Source organism: Camelus dromedarius, chromosome 8 (genome assembly GCF_036321535.1).
Source record: "Camelus dromedarius isolate mCamDro1 chromosome 8, mCamDro1.pat, whole genome shotgun sequence".
NCBI lineage: Eukaryota > Metazoa > Chordata > Mammalia > Artiodactyla > Camelidae > Camelus > Camelus dromedarius.
In genome coordinates this window covers 47,014,347-47,038,378 of record NC_087443.1, presented here as the reverse complement: position 1 = coordinate 47,038,378, position 24,032 = coordinate 47,014,347, and the positions used below count along the sequence as shown (strand labels likewise).

The following is a 24,032-nucleotide window of genomic DNA, read 5'->3' as shown; positions in this document are numbered from 1 at the left end:
CGCAAATGGATTAGATACTCAGTGTCCAAAACTATACCTTCAGGTCCTTTAAAAAGTTTGCTTATTCATGTTCATTACTGTCTTTATCATTATCCAGTTTATTCATCAATTTTCCAAAGAGCATAGGGGATGATACACAATGTTGTTTCATTTGTGTTTGAAAATTATGACTACTGGACTATAGCTGTAGGATTGTGTGATAATGACAAGAGTAATGTGGTTCCTCGGGACAAAGGAATTTGAAACATGAACAAAGCTTAAACCTGAAAGTGGATACATCAGAAGAGTATCCATAATTTAACATGTGTCCTGAATTAATCATAATGAACACTTTTCTTTGATATTAAAGGTGGTTTTACTTCAGCATCTCTGTTTTTTATACAGGGAAGATGTGAGAACAGCCAACGTAATTGCTGCAGAAGCTGTAACCTGCCTTGTGATTGACAGAGAGTAAGTACCTTGCTTTATTACGCGACTGCACACTCATGTCAGTGACACACAGAAGTTCTATGAAGTTACTAATACTTGTTTTATGTCTTTTTATTTAAAGTGAGTTCTATAGTTGATTCTCATTCCCTACTCTTGTAAGTGGCTGGCTCTGCCATTCTAGCTTTCTGATCTTTAACAAGGTGCTTAAACGGCTGTGAGTCTGACCTTATTAGCTCATCTGTAAACTGGGGATAATGCAACATCAGAGATGTTGTGCGGACTGATGAGTATATGTGAAGAAAGCATGTGTCCAAGTGGTTTTTACCCAGAAGGCATTCAACCAATGCCATTTGTGTAAAATTTTAGAAAAATAATTATTATTTAATAGTTTATAAAATTTATAATTTGTAATAGTTACAGATTATTATCTATGTATGTACAACTTTATTACTATTATTCTTAGGAAATGGACTATTCCTTGAGCATGTTTTAGTTTTCTCCTCTATTCTTTCATCCCCAAATACCTAAAATAGAAGCACTTAGGAAGACACTTTTGGAGAAGGCATCAGTTCTAGACATAAGCATATTTAAGGTCATTATAAGTTTGTTCATCTGTACTTCTATCCCTGTTGCTGGCTTGCTAGTCTCATTACCTGAATGCCTTATAGGTTAAACTACAAATAGCAGATTATTGACTCTCCCAGAGCCTGAGTAAAATGCATGTACCCTATCTGCAAGCAGTCTTCCAGACTGTTCCTCAGTGCTGTGTATGTGGAAACGTTTATCACAAAAGCCAGGTGCCTGACTGAAGAGAACAACTCCTAAGTACCCACTTTTTAGTGGCGCCATTGGAGCTGGAACAGGTTGTGAGTGTCAGGGTGGAATGAAGCTGAGGGGGCCGATATGATCAGTTCAAAATGCTAGAGTTGAATGTTGAGCTCAGGGAGCTCTGGGCGGAGAGGAATCCCACTTGACTCACAAATCTCACTTTTTCTGCCTGCCCCTCTGTGCTGGATCTTTCTAACCAGGGCGGTGGCACCCACCGTTGCAGAGTGACAGCTACACCCATGGGTGTTTCTGAAACAGCTATTCTTTGTCTGGTTCTCAGAAACAACAACTACCTATTTGTTCTTTCGTTCATTTGACTAACATTTTTCTGAGGCTCTGCTGTGTACAGGGCATTGTGTTAAGTGCTGTGAGAAGAATCAGAGCAGCAGCTCAGATGCTGGTTTTCAGGGTGAGCATCTAATAGAGAAGCTGTGGCATATACACAAATAATGAGGCAGAACGTAAGATGTGTCCAGAGTCCACATTTGTGGGAGTCCAGATAAGGAGGTGACTATTCTAAGGAGAATCAGAGAAGTCTTCAGGAAAGAAAGGGTATTATGAGGTGAATCTGGAGGTACAGGAAAGGCAAGATAAATAGTGAACAGCATAAGCGATACTCAGAATAAAACTCTGAGCCATTTCAACTGGCTAAAGTGAGGCTGTGTAGAGGTAGTTGGAGGAGGTCTTGTGACAAGTTCACAAACATGTTGGAGCTGGTTCGCCAAGAACACTGAATGTTGGCATAAGGGTGACTGACAATTCTATGCAGCAAAGTAGTGTTATTGTAACATGGAGAATGCTGTGTAAGACGAACTAGAGGGAGAGGTTGGAGGCAGAATATCTGGTTAGTAGTCTATAAATCCAAGTGGTGATCATGAGACCACTCATAGAATGAACAAATAAGAACGAGGAGGTAAAACCAGAGGGCTTAACACACAACTGGATGTGAAGGGCAAGGGAGAAATTAAGCGTGTAGTCAGGATTCAAAAAATCTAGAAGGAATATAGAAAAGGGATTAGTTTGGGAGACATAATTGTTTTTCACTAAAAATATAATGAATTTGATATCCAAATGGGGCACTCAAGAACAGATGCCCTGCAGGAGATAGAAAATGTGGGACAAAAACTCTTGTTGGAGTTAACTTAAAATTAATTTAAAAATTGCTTACATGGAGTTAACAGCTGAAGCCATAGGACTAGATGGAATTGTTTGAAAGAATAGAGAAGATAAAAAGACCAAGGTTAGAATTTGGGAAAATTCTTACATTTAAAAGTGGGGAAGGAGAAGAAAACCAGTGAATAAAAAACTGCAATGTTGGCAATCAGAGCTAGCAAAGAGTGTAGGAAACCTCGGAAAGCAAGAGAAGATTTCAAAAGTAAAACGGTAGGCAGCATCGTTAAATGCAAGAGAGAAGCTGAGAGGCATATAGAGAGAGAAAAGGGCAATGGGTTTAGTGACCAGGGAGCAAAAGAATTTAATACAATGATGAGAAGGGAATACAGATGACAAAGAGTGAGTGAGTGCAGAGGAAGTGAGAGCTTTGAGACTAAAGGTTTAATTTGGTTGAAGGAAAAATGAAAGGGAGGGGAGGGAACATGAAGGAACAGTGAGGTCTTGGAGAGTTTCCTTGTGATAGGTCTATACAAGCATCAAGGAAGATGGAGCAAATGAAACACCAAAGGGAGTACTTGATGGAAGTGGGTCAACAGGGAAGGAAATTGTGGGCAAACAGGGAAAGGTTACTTGGAGAACTTTTTTTTTTTTTTCTGAAAATAGTAAAAACGAGAAGAGGTAAAAAATTTGTCGAGCTAGAGATAAGAGAAGTTATGGGAACTTGGCTGGCCTTCATTTTGTCTCTAAAGCATAAAGCCAGGGAATCTGGTGAGGGAAGGAGTGGCTGTGGGACTGAGGGTCTTAGCTGATTGGGGATGGATGGGAAATCAGGTCAGTTTGTATCTCTACAGTCCTTTGTAATTTATGAATTTCCATGTGTATGAAATCTTACCTGGAAGATAGGATGTTTGACAAAAAGGAAACTGAAGCCCATTAAAGTTTAATAACTTGATGAGGTTTCATGGTAAATGGTAAAGCCCAGAATAATCAAATCAGGGAAACAATATGGACAGGATGTTGTGAGTCATCTAGTGCAGGTTCTTCAGTTTATTTAATTGATATCCTGAAGGACGGAGCATCAGGTAGCATCACATACATGTCTTTGCCCTCATTCTCATCCTTCTCTTTCTTCAAACCTAGTTGTGAATAGTATGCAGTGGCAGTGCATAGATGTTGTCAAATAAAACTCAATACTTGAATTTTGACCGTGCCATGTTATAAGAATATGGGCACGTTATTTAAATTCTAAGACAGTTTCCCTATCTGCAAAATGAGATAGTATTACCTAAATTATACAATTGGTTTGAAGGTCAAACAATGTAATATATATCAAGGTCCATGTACAGCACAAGATGTGTAGTAAGCACTCAATAAATGTGCCCTTCCTCTACTTAGAGAAGGCAGAGGAATCCCTTGGATTTAGCGGTTTTTCTCTAATCAGTGTAAAATCTTCAGGGATATATACATACAGAGAGGATACCTTGAGGGAGGTCTAGATTTAAACATAAATATAGAGAAGATAGCTTGAGTCTAGGGCTGAAGAGGTACATTTCTGTATTTTTATGAGAGAAGTTGGGCTTACCACCAAATGTTGAATTCACAGCTTACAAAAAAAAAAAAAAAAAAAAAACAAAAACAACTGCAACTGAAGGCTCTTGTCATAAGCTTGCTGCTGGTACCTAATTTATGGCCAATTAAGGGAGCATGAGGGCTTCGTCCCATGCAAACAGATGGCAGACATTAGAACTGTCAACTAGAGGAGCTCCTTTCACAAATTTACAACCAAGGTACCGTGTTACATAAGCCAGTGATTATGCTTTATCATTCCAGAGGCAGAGCAGAAGAATATGATTGCAACTAATCATAAATGTCAGAATTTTTTTTAAAATTCTCATTGACAACCTAGAAGATTATATACAGATGCATGGTTTTCTCAAAAAGCATTCTCTGAGGATGGGTTTCTTGCAGCCTGAAAATTATCTTAATAAGTGTGTGCAGTGATTCTAAAATTTATGAAAATAGAAAAGAATATTAATCTAACAAAGCAATCAAACTCCTTTAATGAATTTCTTGAATATATAAAACACAACTAAGTATCTTCAGCATCTCTTGTTTTGGAATGCATGCAAAGAAATAAATATAAAAGTAAATAAGTAAATCTTTGTATCCCGTAAGCAGTGATACAATGCCTACTTCTTCACAGGTGTGGTAAGTTGTTAGTGAAGCTAAGAGTTCAAGTAAGATAATTTTTTTTGACATGTTGAAATCATTACTGAAGACAGTAATGTAATTACTAATAAATACTCAAAGAGTTGCATATTTTTCCCCAAGAAATTAAGACCTAAGTTACGAGTCTCAACTATATCCCTGATTTACTGTGTAACCTCCAAGATGTAGCCATATTGGTTGTGAAAACTGAAACATTTTCATTCCAGTTGGTAAATAGCAGTCTGAACTCCCTGTGTGTTTTTCCCATCCCTTCGCTGCCTGGTCATCTGATTCCTCAGCCAGAGATCCTCCAGATCTCTTTCTGATCCTCCAGATCTCTCTTTGATCCAGCAACTCAAAGGGGACATCTGGTACACACCAGGGCCAGTGTCCATTCTGATTGGTCAGTTCTAGTGTCATATCGGTCACTAATTATTTTGACTATCACCCCTGGTGATGGCAAGCTAAAATGACATTTTATCACTAGGAGTTTTCAAACTTCTGTTTTACCAAACCCATTGTTTACATAAGATAAATGAGAAAACAAGGGAACTTTTTTGGCTGTCAAGGGGGTAAGACCTCTAGACTACCCAAGGTCTTCTATCTCATCCTCCAAATCGCCCCAAATGATTCCTAAGGCCCTCCATGAGACCCCATGTGTCACTAATATAATTTACAAACCATATATGACTAACCCTTCCATCAGTAATACTCTATGGTATTTAATCATACTTTGGAGCCAGTTGTGTTACTGAGACCAAATCTGGGGGATAGAAACCAAGAGATAGTCTAGAGGAAGTACAGTGTGCTGGGGCATAAAAATTATGAGATTAGGAGTTGTCAAATATCAGATTATCGGGCATTGCAAATGGCCATCTTAGAAATTAAGCCATCTGTATAGATGAGAAAAGCCTGATTGACTATGGTTCAAATTTTTACTGCCCAGAGTTGTAGTTGGCTTTTGTGTAAAAGACATTCATACCATATATTGAAAAGAGTAGCAAGACTGTAGCACAGACGCTAGGCTAATGATTAGGAAGGAACTCATAATAATTCTAAGGCTGGTCACAAGCACTGTATAAAACAGAGCAAAGAGGTTACTGAGAAGACTGCACTCTATTAGAAAAAAGTCACTGCAATTGCTAAGCTGAAGACTATTTCTCGATATTCAAACTGGAGCCTAGGTATCAAAACTGAGATTAGAGCCAGACTAGGAAATTTGGCCATATATTCATGCAGAAAGTGAATAATAAATGCCTGTTTCCCCTGTCAGTTGCTTGGGTGAATCTGATAAATAGAACGCAAATTCAGTATAAGTTTGAAAACTGAGCATGTAGGACCAGCTCGATTGTATCAAGATTTTCTTGTTATGTATTTACCACCACTGGTAGCCAAACCTCCTGTGTGTCTATTCACCCTGTCCTCCCCTTGTAGCCTCTCTCTGTGCTGGTTTCTGTAGCTGCACCTGCATCAGTCTCCAAGGACAGTGCTCCTGAGCAGCGTCTGCCCAGATCTCTTCCCAGCCTTCCTGCTTTTGGTGGTTTGGTGCCTTCCTCCAGTCCCCTTTGCTGTGACTGTTCAGGTGTTCAGCTCCAAGTTGAAGGCAAGATAAACACAAATACTGAATCCATGCACTGGGCTAGGTAGAACAAGCAATGGACCAGCCAGGCTGGAGGCTGGGAAGCCATCCCTGTCAGGACTTACCATGTCAGAGGAGTTAGAAACATAGGATAAAAGAGCATTTCTGCAGCTTCTCACAGAGAGGGTGCTAGAGATGTTTCTGACAAGGAGCTTGGTGGGGGGAGGTGAGGCTTAGCAAGGCACGTGCTCAAGGAGGAACAGATGATCGCTAAGCTTTCCGACAAAAATGGTGGGTTGTGTTATGTGCCGGTTTTCTTTTCTGAGTGGAGTATATAAGTATGAGGCTATAGCTGCATGACTTAAACCAGGTGTAGGAAAACTTTTTCTGTGAAAGGCCAGATAGTCAGTTTTTTATGCTTTGTGGGCCAGATGATCTTTGTGGCACCTACTCAACTCTACCATTGTAATGCAAAAGCAACCAAAGACAATATGTAAATGAATGAATGGACATTGTTCCAGTAAAGCTTTGTTTATGGACGATGAAATTTGAATTTCATATTATTTTTACATGTCAAGAAATAGTATTCATCTTTTTAAACTTTTTTGTTCTTGCCACTTAAAAGATGTGAAAATTATTTTCAGCTAGCGGCCATACAAGAAACAGTCAATGGACTGAATTTGGCCTGTGAGCCATAGTTTGCTGCCCTCTGACTTAAACAATATTAGAGAATTGAGGGCTGCCCCCAGTGGTCCTATTACTGATCTTCCTCCGTGCTGTGCTCAGCCTATCCTTAAAGCAAATGAGAGTTATGATTTGAAGTGCCTTCAGTTGTTGGTCCTGTCGATGCCATCAATTTGCTTTCCCCTCTCTGACACCCTCCACTTCCAGTTCCCTCCTTGTCCTTCTGCTGGCACTATTCTCATCACCACCACCCCCCCGGCCTGCTTTCTTCTTTCTTTCTTTCTTTCTTTTTTTTTTATCCCTAAACTTCTTAATTCAACTCTTGCATTCTCTAGGATTTTGCTTCAGGCTCTGCATTAATTTGGGTAGTAGATAATTAGAGATTAAGATGATTCTCTGCAAGAGTTATCTGCATTTTGATGACATACCCCTGAAGACTGAAAAATCATGAGAATCCAAAAGATTGTAGAATTTCAAGTGTCATGGAGGGTGGAAGAAAGGACTGTATGGGAGGAATTTGGTGACAGCAGAATCTTTCAGGCACCGTTCCTTTCTAACCCCATAACCAGGTCAGTTTCATGAAGGCCCACGTACCCAGTGACATGTGCCCTAGCTAGGTCACCTGTGTTCTTGTCTTTCTGTAGCTTGTCACTCTGTGTCCACATGATAGGAGTATGGGGACTCCACATGCCACAGTGCCTATAGTCACATTACTCAACTGACAGTGATACACTGGAAATACTTCACAGCCGCAGCCTCTCCTACAGTCTAAGTGGGTTTTGTTTTGGCTCATTTTCCAGAATGAAATCTGGGGTGATGTGAGGATATCTGCAGGATGATCACAAGAAAACAAATTGACTTTGCTGGAATGATGTCAGTTGGCATCATTTGGGCTTATCTTTTTTATGGAGCTGTTATTGATTGGTGTGCTTTACACACACACAAAAAAATTATTAAGCAGAAGAGATAAAATCCAGAAGTTGGAAAGAGAGGCATTATATTGGTTCAGTTTAATGATGTGAGTTGAATCATCGCTTGCCGTGAGCAAGCATGATCTAACTACAAAAGAAGCACATTTCCACTGGAAAAGGATTATATCTGGAGATTGAATTAATGGTTTAAAGCCATGGAAAGGAGTGAGTTGGAATAGCTCTTCATCATGTGTGCCTATCCTAGTGTTTTAAAATGGTAGAGCCTCCTCCTACCACAAGCCATTATAGAAATGGCATATGATGTTACTGATTGTGGAGCTCCTTGGGGAGGCCTGGCCTCCTATTTCATCCACCCAAATAGAACTTACTGGTTATGTTAGCCACTCAGGCATCTCATGTTTGGGGGATTTCGAGGCAAATGTATAAATATTACATTACCTATTTCTATCCCTATTGTGTGGATAATTTCCAGCTCTAATTTGTTAAGTCACAAACTGACCAAGGTTCTAACATTATTCATTGGTAACCCTGACTCTATTCAAAATAAAAGAAGTCCAATGTCATCAATATGTTGGTAGGCCATTAATCAAACTTTAGCATATATTTTTTTGTTTGTTTAAAAAACAGTGTCAAAAAATTTTAGATGGTGACTGGATTAGTCAGAAAGTCCTAGCAGAAATTTAGGGAGAAGTTGGAGGGACCTGAGACCCCAGGGCTTGACAAACTTTTTGTATAAAGGTGAGATAGTAAATATATTCAGCTTTGTGGGCCATATGGTCTCTGTCAAAAAGCTTAACTCTGCAATTTGTCCCAAAGTGTAGATTGCTAAGCCCCGTACAGACCAGCTTTATTTTACAGATGAGGAAATTGAGGCCCAGAGTGTCAAGTACACTAAATCACCCTGTTTAATAATAAGACTTAATCAAGATGGATATGTATTCACATCTTTGTCTTCTAATGTATTTGTTATAGCTTAGAATTTTAGAACTGAACAAGACCTTGAAAAACTTTTTCTAAATCCTTTAGTTTAGAAATGGAAAAGGTGAAGAAAGGTGAGTCCTGAGGAAAGTATGGATGGTCCAAGCTTTTTAGTGCCAAGGATGGGATTGTAACATAGGTCTCATGATCACTGTTTCAGTGCTTTTTCACCTGAATCACATTTAGATTTAAATTACCAAGGAAAAAAACACATCCATTTATTAATTCAGTGAGCGCTTATTGAGTAACTACTGTGTGTTAGGCTCAGTGCTGTGATAAACAGAAATGCCTTTAAGTGAGAGATGACCGCAAGAAGCTTAGAATCATGAAAATGAACATATAATACGATGATTTATCACAAAGGTCCACTTGAAAGATAAAAATTTGCTGGCTTATGAATCAAGGTAAAATATTTCACTGAATTACATATGAAGCTAATTCTGCTACTTCTAGGAAAAAAGACTAATGAGTCAAATATAGGATTTCCGAATGGATACAGACTTCACGGAGTCAAACCCCCCACCATCCTAACTAAATAGTTGGAATCATGCAATTAAAATGTCAGTTGTAATAGCAGCACTATTTACAATAGCCAAGACATGGAAACAGCCTAAATGTCCATCCACAGATGACTGAATAAAGAAGATGTGGTATATTTATACAATGGAATACTATTCAGTCATAAAAAAGACAACATAATGCCATTTGCAACAACATGGATGTCCCTGGAGAATGTCATTCTAAGTGAAGTAAGCCAGAAAGAGAAAGAAAAATACCATATGAGATTGCTCATATGTGGAATCTTAAAAGAAGAAGAAGAAGAAGAAGAAGGAGAAGGAGAAGGAGAAGGAGAAGGAGAAGGAGAAGGAGAAGGAGAAGGAGAAGGAGAAGGAGAAGGAGAAGGAGAAGGAGAAGGAGAAGGAGAAGGAGAAGGAGAAGGAGAAGGAGAAGAAGAAGAAGAAGAGGAAGAGGAAGAGGAAGAAGAAGAAGAAGAAGAAGAAGAAGAAGAAGAAGAAGAAGAAGAAGAAGAAGAAGAACATGAATACAAAACAGAAACAGACTCATAGACATAGAATACAAACTTGTGGTTGCCAAGGGGGAGGAGGGTGGGAAGGGGTAGACTGGGAGTTCAAAATTTGTAGATACTGACAGGCATATGTAGAATAGATAAACAAGATTATACTGTATAGCACAGGGAAATATATACAAGATCTTGTGGTAGCTCACAGTGAAAAAAAAAAGTGACAATGAATATATGTATGTTCATGTATAATAGAAAAATTGTGTTCTACACTGGAATTTGACACATTGTAAAATGACTATAACTCAATAAAAAAAAATTTTAAAAATGTCAGTTGTATTATTTAAGTTTATTTTATCAAAACCAAAATGGGTCCTTGATTCAGTCACTCCCCTGACCTTCCATAATCAGCTGTGTTCTCCTGTTGTTTTTCATCTACCATCTTCTACTTGCTACGTCATACATTTACAATAGTTGTTTTCCTGTTTTGACTTGTGAACTCCAAGCTTGATAAGGACAGGAACCATGTTTATTTTGTTCACTGCTGCATCCTCAGTTCTCAGCACATTGGCGGGAAGTATATAATAAGCACTCACTAAGGATCTGTTAGAATGAATAAATGGGTAATGCTGCATCAATCTGGGTCCAGTCAAGAGGAGAAGCACACAGTAATCTGAACAGGAAAAGTTTATTATAAAGAATTAATATCTGTAACAGAGGATTGGAGAACAAGGGCTTAGCTAGTGAGAAGTAAAAAGAGAGCTCTAGAAAAAATAGAAATAGCAGATACAAGGAGTAGTCACCAACCCCAGGCCTATAAGAGAGCACTGAAGGGAGACCCTCCCCTTCCCCACCCTCCACTCTGCCCCGCTGAGACTAAGAACTAGACCTTGTTATGGAGAAGGGTTTCTGGAACTGGGTACTATTAACATTTTAGGTCAGATAGTTGATTTTGGGGGAGCTGTCCTGTGCATTGTAGGATGTTTAGCAGCATCCCAATCTCTACCCACTAGTGACTAGTAACACTCCCCTACAACCCCAGTGTGACAACAAGTATCTCCAGACACGGCCCCAAAGGGGCAAATCGCCCCTGCTGGGAAGGAGGCAATCTTGGCTTGCTGGATGGCACTAAAGTGCTCCGGTGCCAGGCCAGTAGAACGTGTGCCAGAAGGGTTCCAGGAAGAGCTGTGCACAGCGTGGAATAAACTGCCTGAGGGGAAGTGTGCTGGGGAATCTTCTGGCCTCCAAGTACTGTAAGTAGCCCTGCACTGGAGAAGCTGCAAGAACCTACCAAGCCAACTGGAGCCGGAAAGCAAAATCCTTTTCTTGCATTGTCTCCCCAATGCCCTCTACTGGCAAAGTTTCAGTGCCAGTTGGGAAAAAAAAAATGTAATAACCCAGATCCATTTTTATAGAGTGGTCAAAAAGGGTGAATTTAAAGCTGACAGGCAAAATTTAATAACCAGTACAGATTCCAAACCAAATCCTATCCCAAAGTCCAGAGCTATAAAGATAAATAGCTAAGTCTTTGTCTACCTTGGAGTAGCTCCTGGTCAATATAGATGCATTAAAAATCTTGAGAAACTGCCATTTCAGTATGAAAAACAACATACTTGGTGGGAACTGAAGATGGAGAGTTGTGCTTTTCCTGTAGCATCCCAGAGGACTTGCTGGGCAAGGTGATATGTGAATCAAGTCTGAGTAGGGGTTTTACAAGTGGAAAAGGGAGGGTAAATACAGCTCCTGCTGAAAGAAGGGCATACACAAAGGTGAGGAATTTGGAAACGTCATTAACAGTAAAAAGCGGAGTATTGCAAGAAAAAAGGATTTATGGGTCAAGTAACTGGATGGTGAGCTGGACAGCGGGAGTGCTGGAAGACATGGCTGGAAAGAAGATGGGGACAGATGATAAAGAAATCTAGTATCTCAAGCTTAAAGAATATGGATTTTATCCTCTGGGCAATGAGGAACCATCAGAAGGTTGTTGCTACTGCGGTTTGTTTCTGCTTTTGAAGGAAGAGGGTGGAAGATTGATTCCAGTGGGATGAACTCAAGCAGGGAAAGTATTAGGAGACAACAGCCACAGCCTTAGGGATTGTTGGCTAGAGTTTAAGAGTCTAAACTTTACTCTGAAGTAGGTTTGGGGAAATAATTAGATGTGAGAGATTCGGAAAGAAGTTCTTCTGTCTTGGGAGACTTGGCTGTTGTCTATGACACATCAGGAGTGTGAGAGATAAAGCAGGTGTTGAAACAAACGTAATTGGTCGACCCAGTTAAGGATGTTAAGTTCAAACTGCCTAAGTAGTATTTAAATATTCAGATAGAGACTTCCACTGACAGTTAGAAATGAATTGTTTTAGTTTTTTCTGACAATCAGATGATAAATGGAAATTGATGTTGGAGTTCAGTTTATCAATTTTTAAATATTACAACCATAGCTTTGGTTTTGTTAATTACAGTGACTGTTTTGTTTTACACTGATGGATAAATAATTCATTTCCCCCCATAAATGCTTAAAACTTTAGTGTGTTTCTGAGGCTTTCATTTTTTTCCCCCATCGGACCTTTTAGAAACTGTTTAGAGATTCAGCAATGTCTTTGGCATTCATAAGCCAGTTGTATGAATGAATAAGAAAGATCTGTGAAAAATTTTAATTGTCAAATCTAAATAATCAGTCTTAATTTCTTCAATTAAAAAGGTAATATTTGAAAATTCATATTGAAATTCTCTGTAAAAGTCTCCTTTTTAGTGTTTTTGGCTGTTTATTTTGAAAGAGGATTAATAATGCTTCTTGTATCCTTGAGATAAATCAGGGAAGGGGAAGATGCAAGGACGAGTTTCTGACAGAATCCTAACAAGCAGTTTAAAAATCAACAGTGTCATCACTAAGTTTGGAAGTTGAATTCTGCTTTAGATACTCACATTGCCCTTTTGGGTAGAGTTAAGAGGTTTTGCTTACTTTAGTAGGCAAAGTTCCTGGTGAGACTGTTACTATAGGCCCAGCTGGGTCATAAAGATCTAAAACTGTACTTTTTTTTTTTTCAGTATGTCTAGCAGTTGGTACTTATTTTGAAACTCATAGCATAGACACAAGAATTGGATTAGCATAAGCTACGATAACAGTGAAATCTTATTCCCATGTTAAGCTTTATTTGCAAAGGAGGACCTTTCAGAATTTACTAGTTTGGATGAAGTCTAATGGTCATATTATGCACTACCCTGCTACAAGCACGTAACTGAAATAATATTGAAACAAAAGCCAGGCCAGCAAAGACAAATCATGATTTGGTGGTTAATAAAGATGACGTTGTCCTCCCGTATGAACTCGAGGTAATACATTTTCATCCAGATGAGAAACCCACTTGGGCTGAGTGGGAACTTTTATTTATTGCCTTGTTCTCACAGGCTTGATTTTTTTTTCTCTCTTCTTGGTTTTGTTTTTACATTTTTGTATGGTCAAGTCAGGTGATGGTAAATGTAATAGCTTCTCATGGAAAAAAATTGGAAAGCACAGAACATTATAAATATAACCTTGCCATTCATAGGTAACTACTATTACTATTGTAGTATATGACCTTAAATCGTGACATCACACTGCCTACATTTTTTCTTACTTTTCCCACATACAGGGGCAGCATAAATCACACACACACACACACACACACACACACACACACACACGTATAGACAAATAACAGATAGACAAATATACCCTGTCATTTACTGAACACATATGCCAGTCCCAAAGCTATTGGAGGTGGATAGATAGGCCAATGGATTGATATAAATATACATACATACATACATACATACATACATAATATATATACACAGATACATAATTACTCTCACAGAAAACATGCAAAAAATACTTTTCATCCTCCATTTTAAATTAAATTTGGCCCCAGAAAGCTGAAATAACATGTTACAAAATAATATGGCTTGTAAGTAGAGAAATAGTGTTAGAATCTAATTCTCTGTTTTCAAGGCCCATTAAATCACACGACCTTATCCCATTGCATTTGTAATTTACCATGTTAATAAAAATATCTTATGAGCATAAGCTGAGTCTCTTTGTCTCAGTTTCCTAGATAGGTTTGGACATGAGCTCACTTTATTTTTTTATTTTGTAAAGAATTCTTTGCACATATATCTTTGTGCCTTTTTAGAAGAGTTTCCTTGAGGAACTCCTCAGAAGTGGAATTATGAATTCAAAGTGTAAACATATTTTTATTTAAATTTTTTTTAGTAAAGTGTAGTTGATTTACAACATCAGTTTTAGGTGTACAATATGGTGAGTCAATATTTTTATAGATTATTCTCCATTTAAAGTTATTATAAAATATTGGCTATATTCCCTGTGTTATATATTATATCCTATAGCTTTTTTATTTTATACCTAGTCATTTATAACTCTTAATCCCTTTCCCCCATCTTGCCCCTCTCCCAAGTCCTCTTCCCACTGGTAACCATTAGTGTACCCTCTGTTTCTGTGAGTCGATTTTTGTTATATTCATTAGTTGATTTTACTTTTTAGATTCCACATATAAGTGAAGTTATACAGTTTTCATCCTTCTCCTGTTTTACTTACTTCACTAAACCAAATAGCCTCTAGGTCCACACATGTTGTTGCAAATGACAAGAGTTCATTCTTTTTTATGGCTGAGTAATGTTCCATTGTTATACCACATCTTTGTCCGTTCATCTGTTGATGGCCATGTAGGCTGCTTCCACATCTTGGCTATTGAAAATGCTGCCATGAACATTGAGGTACATGTATCTTTTCAGTTAGTGTTTTTGTTTTCTTTGGGGGAATACCCAGGAGTGAAATTTCTGGGTCATATAGCAGTTCTATAATTTTGGCAGGAACTTCCATACTGTTTTCCATAGTGGCTACATCAATTTATAATCCTACCAACAATTTACAAGGGTTCCCTTTTCTTCACATCTTCCAACACTTGTTATTTTTTGTCTTTTTGATGACCACCATTTTGACAGGTGTGAGGTGATATATCATTGCAGTTTTGATTTGCATTTACCTAATAATTAGTGATGTTGAGCATCTTTTCATGTGCCTGTTAGTTATCTGTATGTCATGTTTGGAAAAATGTCTTCTGCCCTTTTCAAAAAAATGGGTTGTTTGCTTTTTTAATTGAGTTGTATGATCCCTTTATATGTTTTGGCTATTAATCCCTTATCAGATTTATCATTTGCAAACATTTTCTCCCGCTCAGTTGGTTGTCTTTTCATTTTGTTGATGGATTCCTTCACTGTGCAAAAGCTTTTAAGTGTAGTTAGGTCCCTCTTGTTTATTTTTGCTTTTGTTTCCCTTGCCTGAGGAGACAAATCCAAAAAAGATTGCTAAGACTTATGTCAAGAGTATACTGCCTATGTTTCCTTCTAGGAGTTTTACCGTTTCCAATCTTACATTTATGGCTTTAATCCATTTGAATTTCTTTTTGCATATGATGTGAGAAAATGTTCTAATTTCAGTTTTTTACATCTAGCTGTCCAGTTTTTCCAGCACCACTTATTGAAGGCTGCCTTTTTTGCGTTGTATATTTTTGCCTTCTAAGAATATACATATTTTAAAAGTATTACCTAGAACCACTATACAGTGTACTCCCCTGTGGCAATGTTTGAGATCATCTGTTGCGCTGCAACCTGACCAGCTTGAGTTTTTGATTAAAACAGTCTTAAAAGACATGATGAGACAGATCAGCCCAGGGCATGAAATATGTCACAATTCTAGAGGAGTTAGTTTGACATTTATTTTTCTCTTATAATTGATACACAGAGCTTAGTTATTGACAGTTAAAACTTGAAAGATAGTTCATTCTTTTGCAGTTACCTCTTTGTCCTGGAGGAGAATAAACACATTTAAAAGCCTTCAGAAAATTGTGAGAGTATATAAAAGCTCAAATAACCTTTTTCTGAAATGTCAGAAATAACTACTAAGGGCTAACAAGGTACTTGAAAAAGAAGGATAGACAGGGAAAAATAGAAAGCATCCAAGTGACTAATTAAAATATGGACCAGAAATTATGATGTGAGAAGGCCCCATTTATAGATGATAGAGTGTGGTCAGTGGTGGAGAAAAAGGGACGATTTCAGGGAAGTTAATATATGAATTTTTTGAGTGTATCGTGATGATACCTTTGCTTTAATATGCTTTCAGCTCTTAATTCTTACAATGGTCCTGTGGGAAAAGATGACATAAAAAATTCAGAAAAGGGAACTGAGGATCAGAGAGACTCAGTGACTTTTTCAGAGCCACATAATGGGATTAGAGCTGTAGGGATGTCTGACTTTAAGACCATGATCTGTCTGTTATGCCCCGTTTAAGCTGTTGCTTTTGTACCAACAAATTGTTAACTAGCAAGGTAGAATCTGTTTAAAAGAGTAGAGAGAGAGAGATTGAGGCAGAGAAACCAAGTATGCCACTTCTGGGGTAGGGAAGAATGTCAATAGCCCTAACAAGGCAATGAAAGTAGGATTGACGGGGGGAACCGATTCAGGAGAGATTACAAAGATATGATGCACTTGGGTAAAAGTGAAGAGTCATACATAGCACTAAGATTTCTAGCCTGCATCATTGGTTAAATGATAATGTCATTAAGGGAGATAGACAACATAACCACAAGTCTTGATGGAGGATACAGTTATGCAGTTAATGCATTTAATGCTGCTATGGCTAAGTTGAGTTTGAGGTGCTGGTGAGATACTCACATAACACTGAGCAAAATGGTGGCAGTATAGTTCCGAAGGGTTGAAGGACAGAGATGTAGATTTGAAGGTCATTGGCCTCAGGATCCTAACTGAAGTCTTAATAGTGATTTTTATTTTCTGAGAGAGCTTAAAGATAAGTATAATTAGTATATTATGAGAACTAGGGTCTAGTAAAAAAAATCAGTCTATCTGGGATAAAATCTCAGATTGACCACTTTCTAGCTTGGTATCAAGTTACATAATCTCTCTGAGTCTCATCTCTTGTTTCTTGTTCTCAACCTGCAGACATTGACAATGTCTGGAGTTTTTTTTTTTTTTTTTTTTTTTTTTTTTTTTTTTTGTCGCAATTGGGTTTTCTAAGGGCATCTAGGGTAGAGGAGAGAAAAGCTGCTAAATATTCTACAACGCACAGGATAGGCTCCACAATAGCAGTGCTGAGTTTGAGAAAACCTGTAAAGCTTCTACAAGGTAGGGATAATTGTACTTACCTCATAGAGTTGTGAGGTTTCAGTCAGATAATGTAAGTAAAAAATACTGCCGAACATGTCATAAACAATAAATATTTGATAAAAATAATCAATTGAGTGGAATAAAAGGGGCAAAAGACACAATTTGGGTACCTGCTTACTTCTAAGGGATAGCAAAGGAAGAAGTGTGTGTGTGATACATGCTGAGAAATAGCACAGATGAGGAGGAGGAGGAGGAGAACCAGGAAAGGGAAAGATTAGGGGGAAGGGTAGAGTAGTTCAGTGCAGCCCCACACGTTTCTACTTCATGGCTACTACCAGAGAAGACCAGCGGGGCCATGACTCTCAGATAGGTCACTTAGGGTGGGATCTGGAAAGAGACCACTGGGATTAACAGCAAGTTAGTGATAATTTAGAGGGGAAAGTTGTAACAATAAGAGTGAAAGAAAAATGGAAATAGAAAGTCAAGTTGCAGTAGGTTGAGAATTACGTGAAGAATAAGGATGAGAAACTGGAAATGCAATTTATTCAAACTGGCTGTTTGGCACAAAGGATAGTTTTGTGTTTTAGGATCAGAGAGGCCATCCTGTTTATAGACTGAAAGAAAGGAAAATTCTAAAGGGAAACAGTGGAACAATAAGAAATACTGTAATTGATGGAGTAAGAGTATAGAGGAGGGAGATGAAAGAGTTTATGGTTCAGGTAATGAAGATGGGATTTGCTTTAGAAAGAACTGGAGGTGATTGCTCTGGGAGAGAAATACAATAATGATGTCATTAAACTGTACGTCCAGGGAAAGACATGGAAACCAAGAATTTAACTTTTTATGAACCTGTCAAGAATTATAAGTTAAAATGTTCTAAACAGCCCAGTTACATAAGAAGATGTATCTTCTAAATTGCTGTTAATATTTCTTCATGAAACTTTCTGTTATGAACTGATTTCCCAGATTCACATGTTGAAGCCCTAACCTCCCAGCCCCAACCCCATATGACCGCTTTTGGAGATGGGGCCTATTCAAGGTAATCAAGGTTAAATGAGGTCATAGGGGTGGGGCCCTAATCCAAAAGGACTGGTGTGTTAGAATAAGAGGAAGAGACATCAGGAGGGCATACACACAGAGGAAAGGCCACAGGAAGACAGTCAGAAGGCGCTGCCTGTAGGTGAGGAAGAACCCAACCCTGCTTGTTTGCACCTTGATCTTAGACTCCAAGCCTCCCTGACTGTGAAAAATTTATTTCTGTTGTTTAAACTGTGAGGCCTGTAGTTTTTTGTTATGGCATCCCCAGCAGACGAATACATTTCTTAATTAGAGCTTCTATAGATATAATATAATGGAAGAAATAAGGTAATCTGTTAAATAAAAAGTAGTTCTTTTAAGGAGTTGACCATGAAGACAGTATGTGAGAGAAAGCAAATATTTGATACCAAACTCAAAGCCCAGCTATTAACCAGCAGGCTTCAGCTTCCGTATTGGGAGATAAATATGATGTGAATAATGGTGTGGATTGCGAGTGTTAGAGTCAGGTTGCCTCCATTCAAATCCCATGTTTATACTTACTAGTCATGTGACCTTGGGTACTTACTTAATTGTCTTCCTTGTTGATTTATCTGTAAAATAGGGTAAATTTACGTCAAATAGTTTGTACAATTCTTGACACATGCTCGTTATTATTTTCATGTTTTGCCTGATATTTTTGTTTTTGCTAGATTTTCCAATCACTAATTTGTGGCATGAAAGGATATATTATCTCTTAATCTTCAGTGATTTTTAGAAAAAATAAAAACAGTAGAATAGATCAGAAATAAATATCCACCGACAGTGATTTTTGAAAAAAAAAGTTACCCTGGAGACTAATACTGTCTTTATTTCAAAGAGTTTTAAGGCATAACTAAGTATACTAAAAAGATATTTTGAGATAGATTTATTGTGCCATCCTAGCATTTCATTTTCAATTTACTTTAAAAAATTCAGTGATTTTTTCATAGCATTTTCTGTTCCCATGCCATTTTTCTTAGCCAAAGTTTTCTAAAGGCAGTTTTTAAATAGTTACAAAAAAAAGTAGACTGTTTTTACTGATATCTGATATAATTAATATATCTACAGTAGACTGTTTTTACTGATATCTGATATAATTAATATATCTACATAAACTAAGATATATCACCTATGGATTTTTGTTGTCTTTAATAAAATGGCCTCTTACTTTTAGATAATTTTGAGTGAAATATTATTATATGGGTTTATTCATTTTAAATAATTTCTAAGTAGATAAGCTTGAAAAATACTGAATAGATAAAATACCCACTGTTGCCATAGATTAAGCTTTGTGAATAAGAAAATCTGGAAAAAAGTTGAACCTTTGTGTATTCCTATTGAGATAATTGACATCAAACTGGTCTTTGAATTAAGAATCTACTGTGCTATGAGGAAAGTTAAATAATTTAGTATTGATATTTGTTTCCATTGAGGGAAATTGATTATTTAATAAAATTAATTGGCTATATATGAAACATCATCATTAGTTTTCATGTCAAAACAGTCATATTTTGGCCCAGAAAAATCAATGGCAGAAAGAATAATGTATAATGTCTACTTTGGTTAGTATTTATTTGATATGGTCAGGTAAAGAGAGTTTCTGCCACTTACTTAAAATAATTGGTCAGCCACAAGAAGTCTGTCTACTGCATGAACTGTCTGATTTAAGTATAGTTGGGAGGGTTTTATTCTTAAGGAAATTGAAACATGAATTTGGCATGCTAGGGCAATCTATACTTAAAAGCATGTTTTTCTCTATAACCTAAAAGGCTAAACTATCACAGAGATTTGATTCTAATTTCTTCTGCTTTTAATTGAAAATGAAAATTGTGCTACAGTTTCTAGTTCTTTCTTTCATTTTAATTGCAACTGGGATTCATGGATATAAATTCCATTATAGTCTAAAATAATTACCCTAAGTTAATGTCCTATATATAATTCAATGATAAATTGCTAAATGTTTAAAACCACTTTCATCCATATTTATACCAATGTATGTCATCATTAGGACTCCAACTTTAGATTTTATTTTAACTAAATCTTTGTCCTAAAAGTTCATCATTCATATAGGTGAATGCTCACAGAGGCACACTGGACTTTTAACTCATATACCTTGAATTATAAATTTAAAAATGCATCAAAAAACTTAAATGCTTTCTTGTCTTCTCCTGGTCAAACACAATGAGTGAATGAATGAGTCTATTAATCTATCCTTTAATTCATTTCCATTATATACCAGACAATATTCTAGTTCCTGGAGAGTTATTGATGAGTAGATAGACTAGGTCTCTGATCTCATGAAGCTAATTCTAGGGTGGGAAAGACAACAGATATTAAACAAAGTAGTTTTTTTTTTTTTTTTTTTGGAGGGGAGGTAATTAGATTTAGTTAATTTTTTGGAGGAGGTACTGGGGATTGAACCCAGGACTTTGTGTATGCTAAGCATGTGCTGTACCACTTGAGCTATGCCTTCCCCCCAAAGTAGTTTTTAACAAGTGATCAATGCTAGTATGAAAATAAAATTGGTTGAGATGACAGTGACAGTGTGTTTGACGTGAAGGCTACTTTGGTCAGGGAAGACCTGTCTGAAGAGGACTCACTTGGGCTGAGACCTGGGTGTCAGTAAGGAAAAATCATGCAAAGATCTGGAGAACTAATATTCCAGGCAGAGGACAAAGGCCCTGAGGAGTATGCAAGCTTGATAACGTTCTAAAGTCAGAGGGAGAATAGTCAGAGAAATAGAGAGGTCATCGAGGAGTGACATGATCTGACTTATGATTTTAAAAGTTTACCCTGGCTTACCGTGTACGGACAAGAGTGGTAGTAAAAAGGGGGGCGGGGAGCAACTCTAATAATTCCCAAAAGAGAATGGTGGCTGGGACCAAAGGGGAATAGGAAAAAGGGGATTCAGTTCAGATTATTGAAGGTAGAATTGTAGGATTTAGTGTTGGGTTATATATGAGGGTGGCAGGATGAGGATAAGAGAATGAGCTGGAACCGGGGTCTGCAAACTTTTTCTGTGAGGGGCCAGATAATAAATATTTTCAGGTTTGCAGGTCATACTGTCACTGTTACAGCTAGTCAACTTCATTATTATATGTAAAAGCAGCCACGAACAATATATAGAGAAATGGAGGTGGCTGTGTTCCAATAAAACTTTACTGACGAAAACAAGCAGTGGGCCAGATTTGGTCTGCAGGCAGAAGTTTGCTGACCCCTGATCTAGAATAACTCCTTGAAAGAGTAAGAAAGCTCTTCTCTTCTGGAAAATCTTACCATAATATGGAGGCTAACAGATGCTATGAGACCCCAACTCTCCCACATTAGTGCCACCATCCAAAACATGATGAATAAAGAAGAGACCCTGGGCCTGTTGGAGAGAAGAGACCGTCCTTGATTCAGGGAAGCCCTTCTCCATCATTTTCCAGACTTTTTCACATGACCTAAAGGTAAACCAGCAGATGCTCAGGTTATGTGTTTGTTTTGACTTTCTTTACCACCCATGTATGGTAGAGTTTTTAGGCAAATACAAGGTGTTGGGTTTGGCATATTCAATGATTTTTATCTGCTCTGCTGCCATCCATTCTATTATCTATAGAACTGTACTTTTTAATAAATATTTTCCATTATAATTATGTTAGAATATTAATATGTATTATTTGTAGCTAAAAATTCTTGTATATGCCATTTATTCTTTTAACTCCCTCTGAAAATACAGAATTTATCAGGTGGGAATCAGAAAGGGGCACAGAGGGTGGGAGAGAGATGAGTGGTCTAGGTTAGTGCTTCACCAAGGGTCTGTTCTTAGGACCAATTTTGTTTTGTTTTAATTTCAAATCTATCATAGACAGATGTTTTTATAAAATAAAACACAAGTGGATTACTTGAAAAATAAAATGAAAAAGGCATAAAAATAAGTGCCTACTTTAAAAAAATATTAGATTGACCATACATAAAGTTATATTTCAATAAAGATATCAGAACAAACAACACTGAATAAAAAGAATTACAAAATTTGATCACATTGTCACTGAAAGCATGCATATAAGCAATAAGAAATAGAGTGGGTATTATGCTTATTTTGCTATCATAATAAAACCAAAATTTATGAGTGAAACAGCAAATTCTCTGGTCCTAACTGCAAAAGGTACATTTTCAAAGAACAGCTTGTATGTCAGTATTTGTTCTTCATGTGCCAAATGTGCCTCTTTCTTGCTTGTTAAGTTTTCTAATTGAAATTGGATTGATGGAAATGACACTTGCAGGGAATAAGGTGTATCTAAACTGTTCTATGTTTTGTTTAGTAGACTCAGTAGAGAAACCATTCTCAAAGAGGTGACTTATAGCAAATGGAAGAAGTGATTTTTAAAACAATTTCAATACACTCAGGATGTTTTTTAACCCAAAATGAAACAAGTGATTTTGCATTTTCATTGATCCTTCAATAATAGCCTGTTCTCTCAATTTATCCCATAAAGTTTATGGTTAAATTTAAATTATCATTCAATAAAATAAATAGATTCTGGGTTTTATACACTTTGGGTTACAATTAGCAAACTAATCTTAAAATATCACACATTTAACATTGTGTAGTACTTATATGCAGTTTATACAAAGCAGTTCTCACCTCATGAGTTTGACAGTAAGTAAACAAGTCTATACTCTGTTCAAAAATATGAGTCCGTTGATCTTGTCCTTGGATATTTCAGCAATATCAAATCACTATAAAAGTTACTAAGTCCACTACTTAATCTCTTCACAGACAAGTGACTGTTTACCAATGCTACTGTGAGTAGCAAACTAATCTACAGAAGATTTCTGAATTTAATCATGCTTAGGGAAGGGTGAACTATATGTAGGAATCTTGTACATAAAAATTTAAGATAAAATATTTATAAATTCAAAATGGTTTGCAGGGAATCTGAAAATATATCTTTTAAAAATAGTTTTTCTTTTATTACATTCCTTTATTAAGATACATTCTTAACAATTACAGATTAAAAGTCAAAAAGAATCAAAAAGAAAGCTTTAAGCCATAAACTGTTGCAAATGCTTTGACAAATTATTAGATAAACAAATAAGTAAGATTGAGACATTTAGTCAGTCCATATGGGATGTTTTTACATATTCAAGCAAGTCCTCCACTGGATTTTTTTTTCCCTTCAATTAACCACTAAGTTAGTTACTATATAAGCATAAACATAGCCTAAAGTCAAATACTAAAACAATATGGTTCCAATTTTGAAATAAATACATTGAAAAATGTCTAGAGGAATTGTGCCAAAATAATAAGGTTTAGCTCTGGGCTGTGGAACTACAAGAAATCTTTTATTCCATAAAGTTTTTTAGCCTTCCAGAATTTCAACATATTATAGTTGGGATCAGGAAAAAAAAAGTAAATCTTAAAATTCAAAACGAGACCATGCCATTTGACTAATACAATAACCCTGTCAACTCAGCAAGGCTCTGCCCTGCAGAAGACTGACTATGTAGACATAATAGACACGAAAACTTGGTTAACACTATAAGGCGTTTTGTTCCTCAAAAATCACAGTACATGAATTGACGGAGTTCTTGAAATTAATTCTTTCCTTTGATTTCTTTGTTCACTAGGCCAATTTGGATTATCATTCTCAATTTTTGATTATTTTAATGTGTATAATTATAATCAGGAAATGGTTTAAATTAAATGTGTGTTATCTGTAATTAATTTTCCCTAATGAATAATCTCCACAATAGATATGGGGTTATTGTTATAAAAGAAAGATAGAGACAAATGTCTAACACTCTAAAAGTATGTGTACTTTTCACTTGCAAATATAAACGTATGTGCAGAATAAAAATACTGTTGAGAAAACTACTTGTTCATAAAAGTGGCATTGCTTTCTACGAAACCACTATCATACAACTTTGAGTAGATGACATTCTTTTCATAGACACTAAAGCCTACCTTCTGATGAGTATTCAACCATTCTTGACCTCCTACCTTGTATTATAGTTGTTTCTTATCTCTAATATAAGTAAC

The 24,032-nt window shown here is 36.8% G+C and overlaps 1 protein-coding gene across 2 annotated transcripts in view; it reads left to right on the top strand.

Moving 5' to 3' along the window:
- PRKG1 (protein kinase cGMP-dependent 1) overlaps positions 1–24,032 on the top strand; it is a 1,104,481-nt gene that overhangs the window by 973,553 nt on the left and 106,896 nt on the right. For both annotated transcript variants that reach the window (XM_031461315.2, XM_031461314.2), the window contains exon 8: positions 385–450. In XM_031461315.2, the coding sequence (XP_031317175.1) occupies positions 385–450 (66 nt within the window). The remainder of the gene's footprint in view (positions 1–384; positions 451–24,032) is intronic.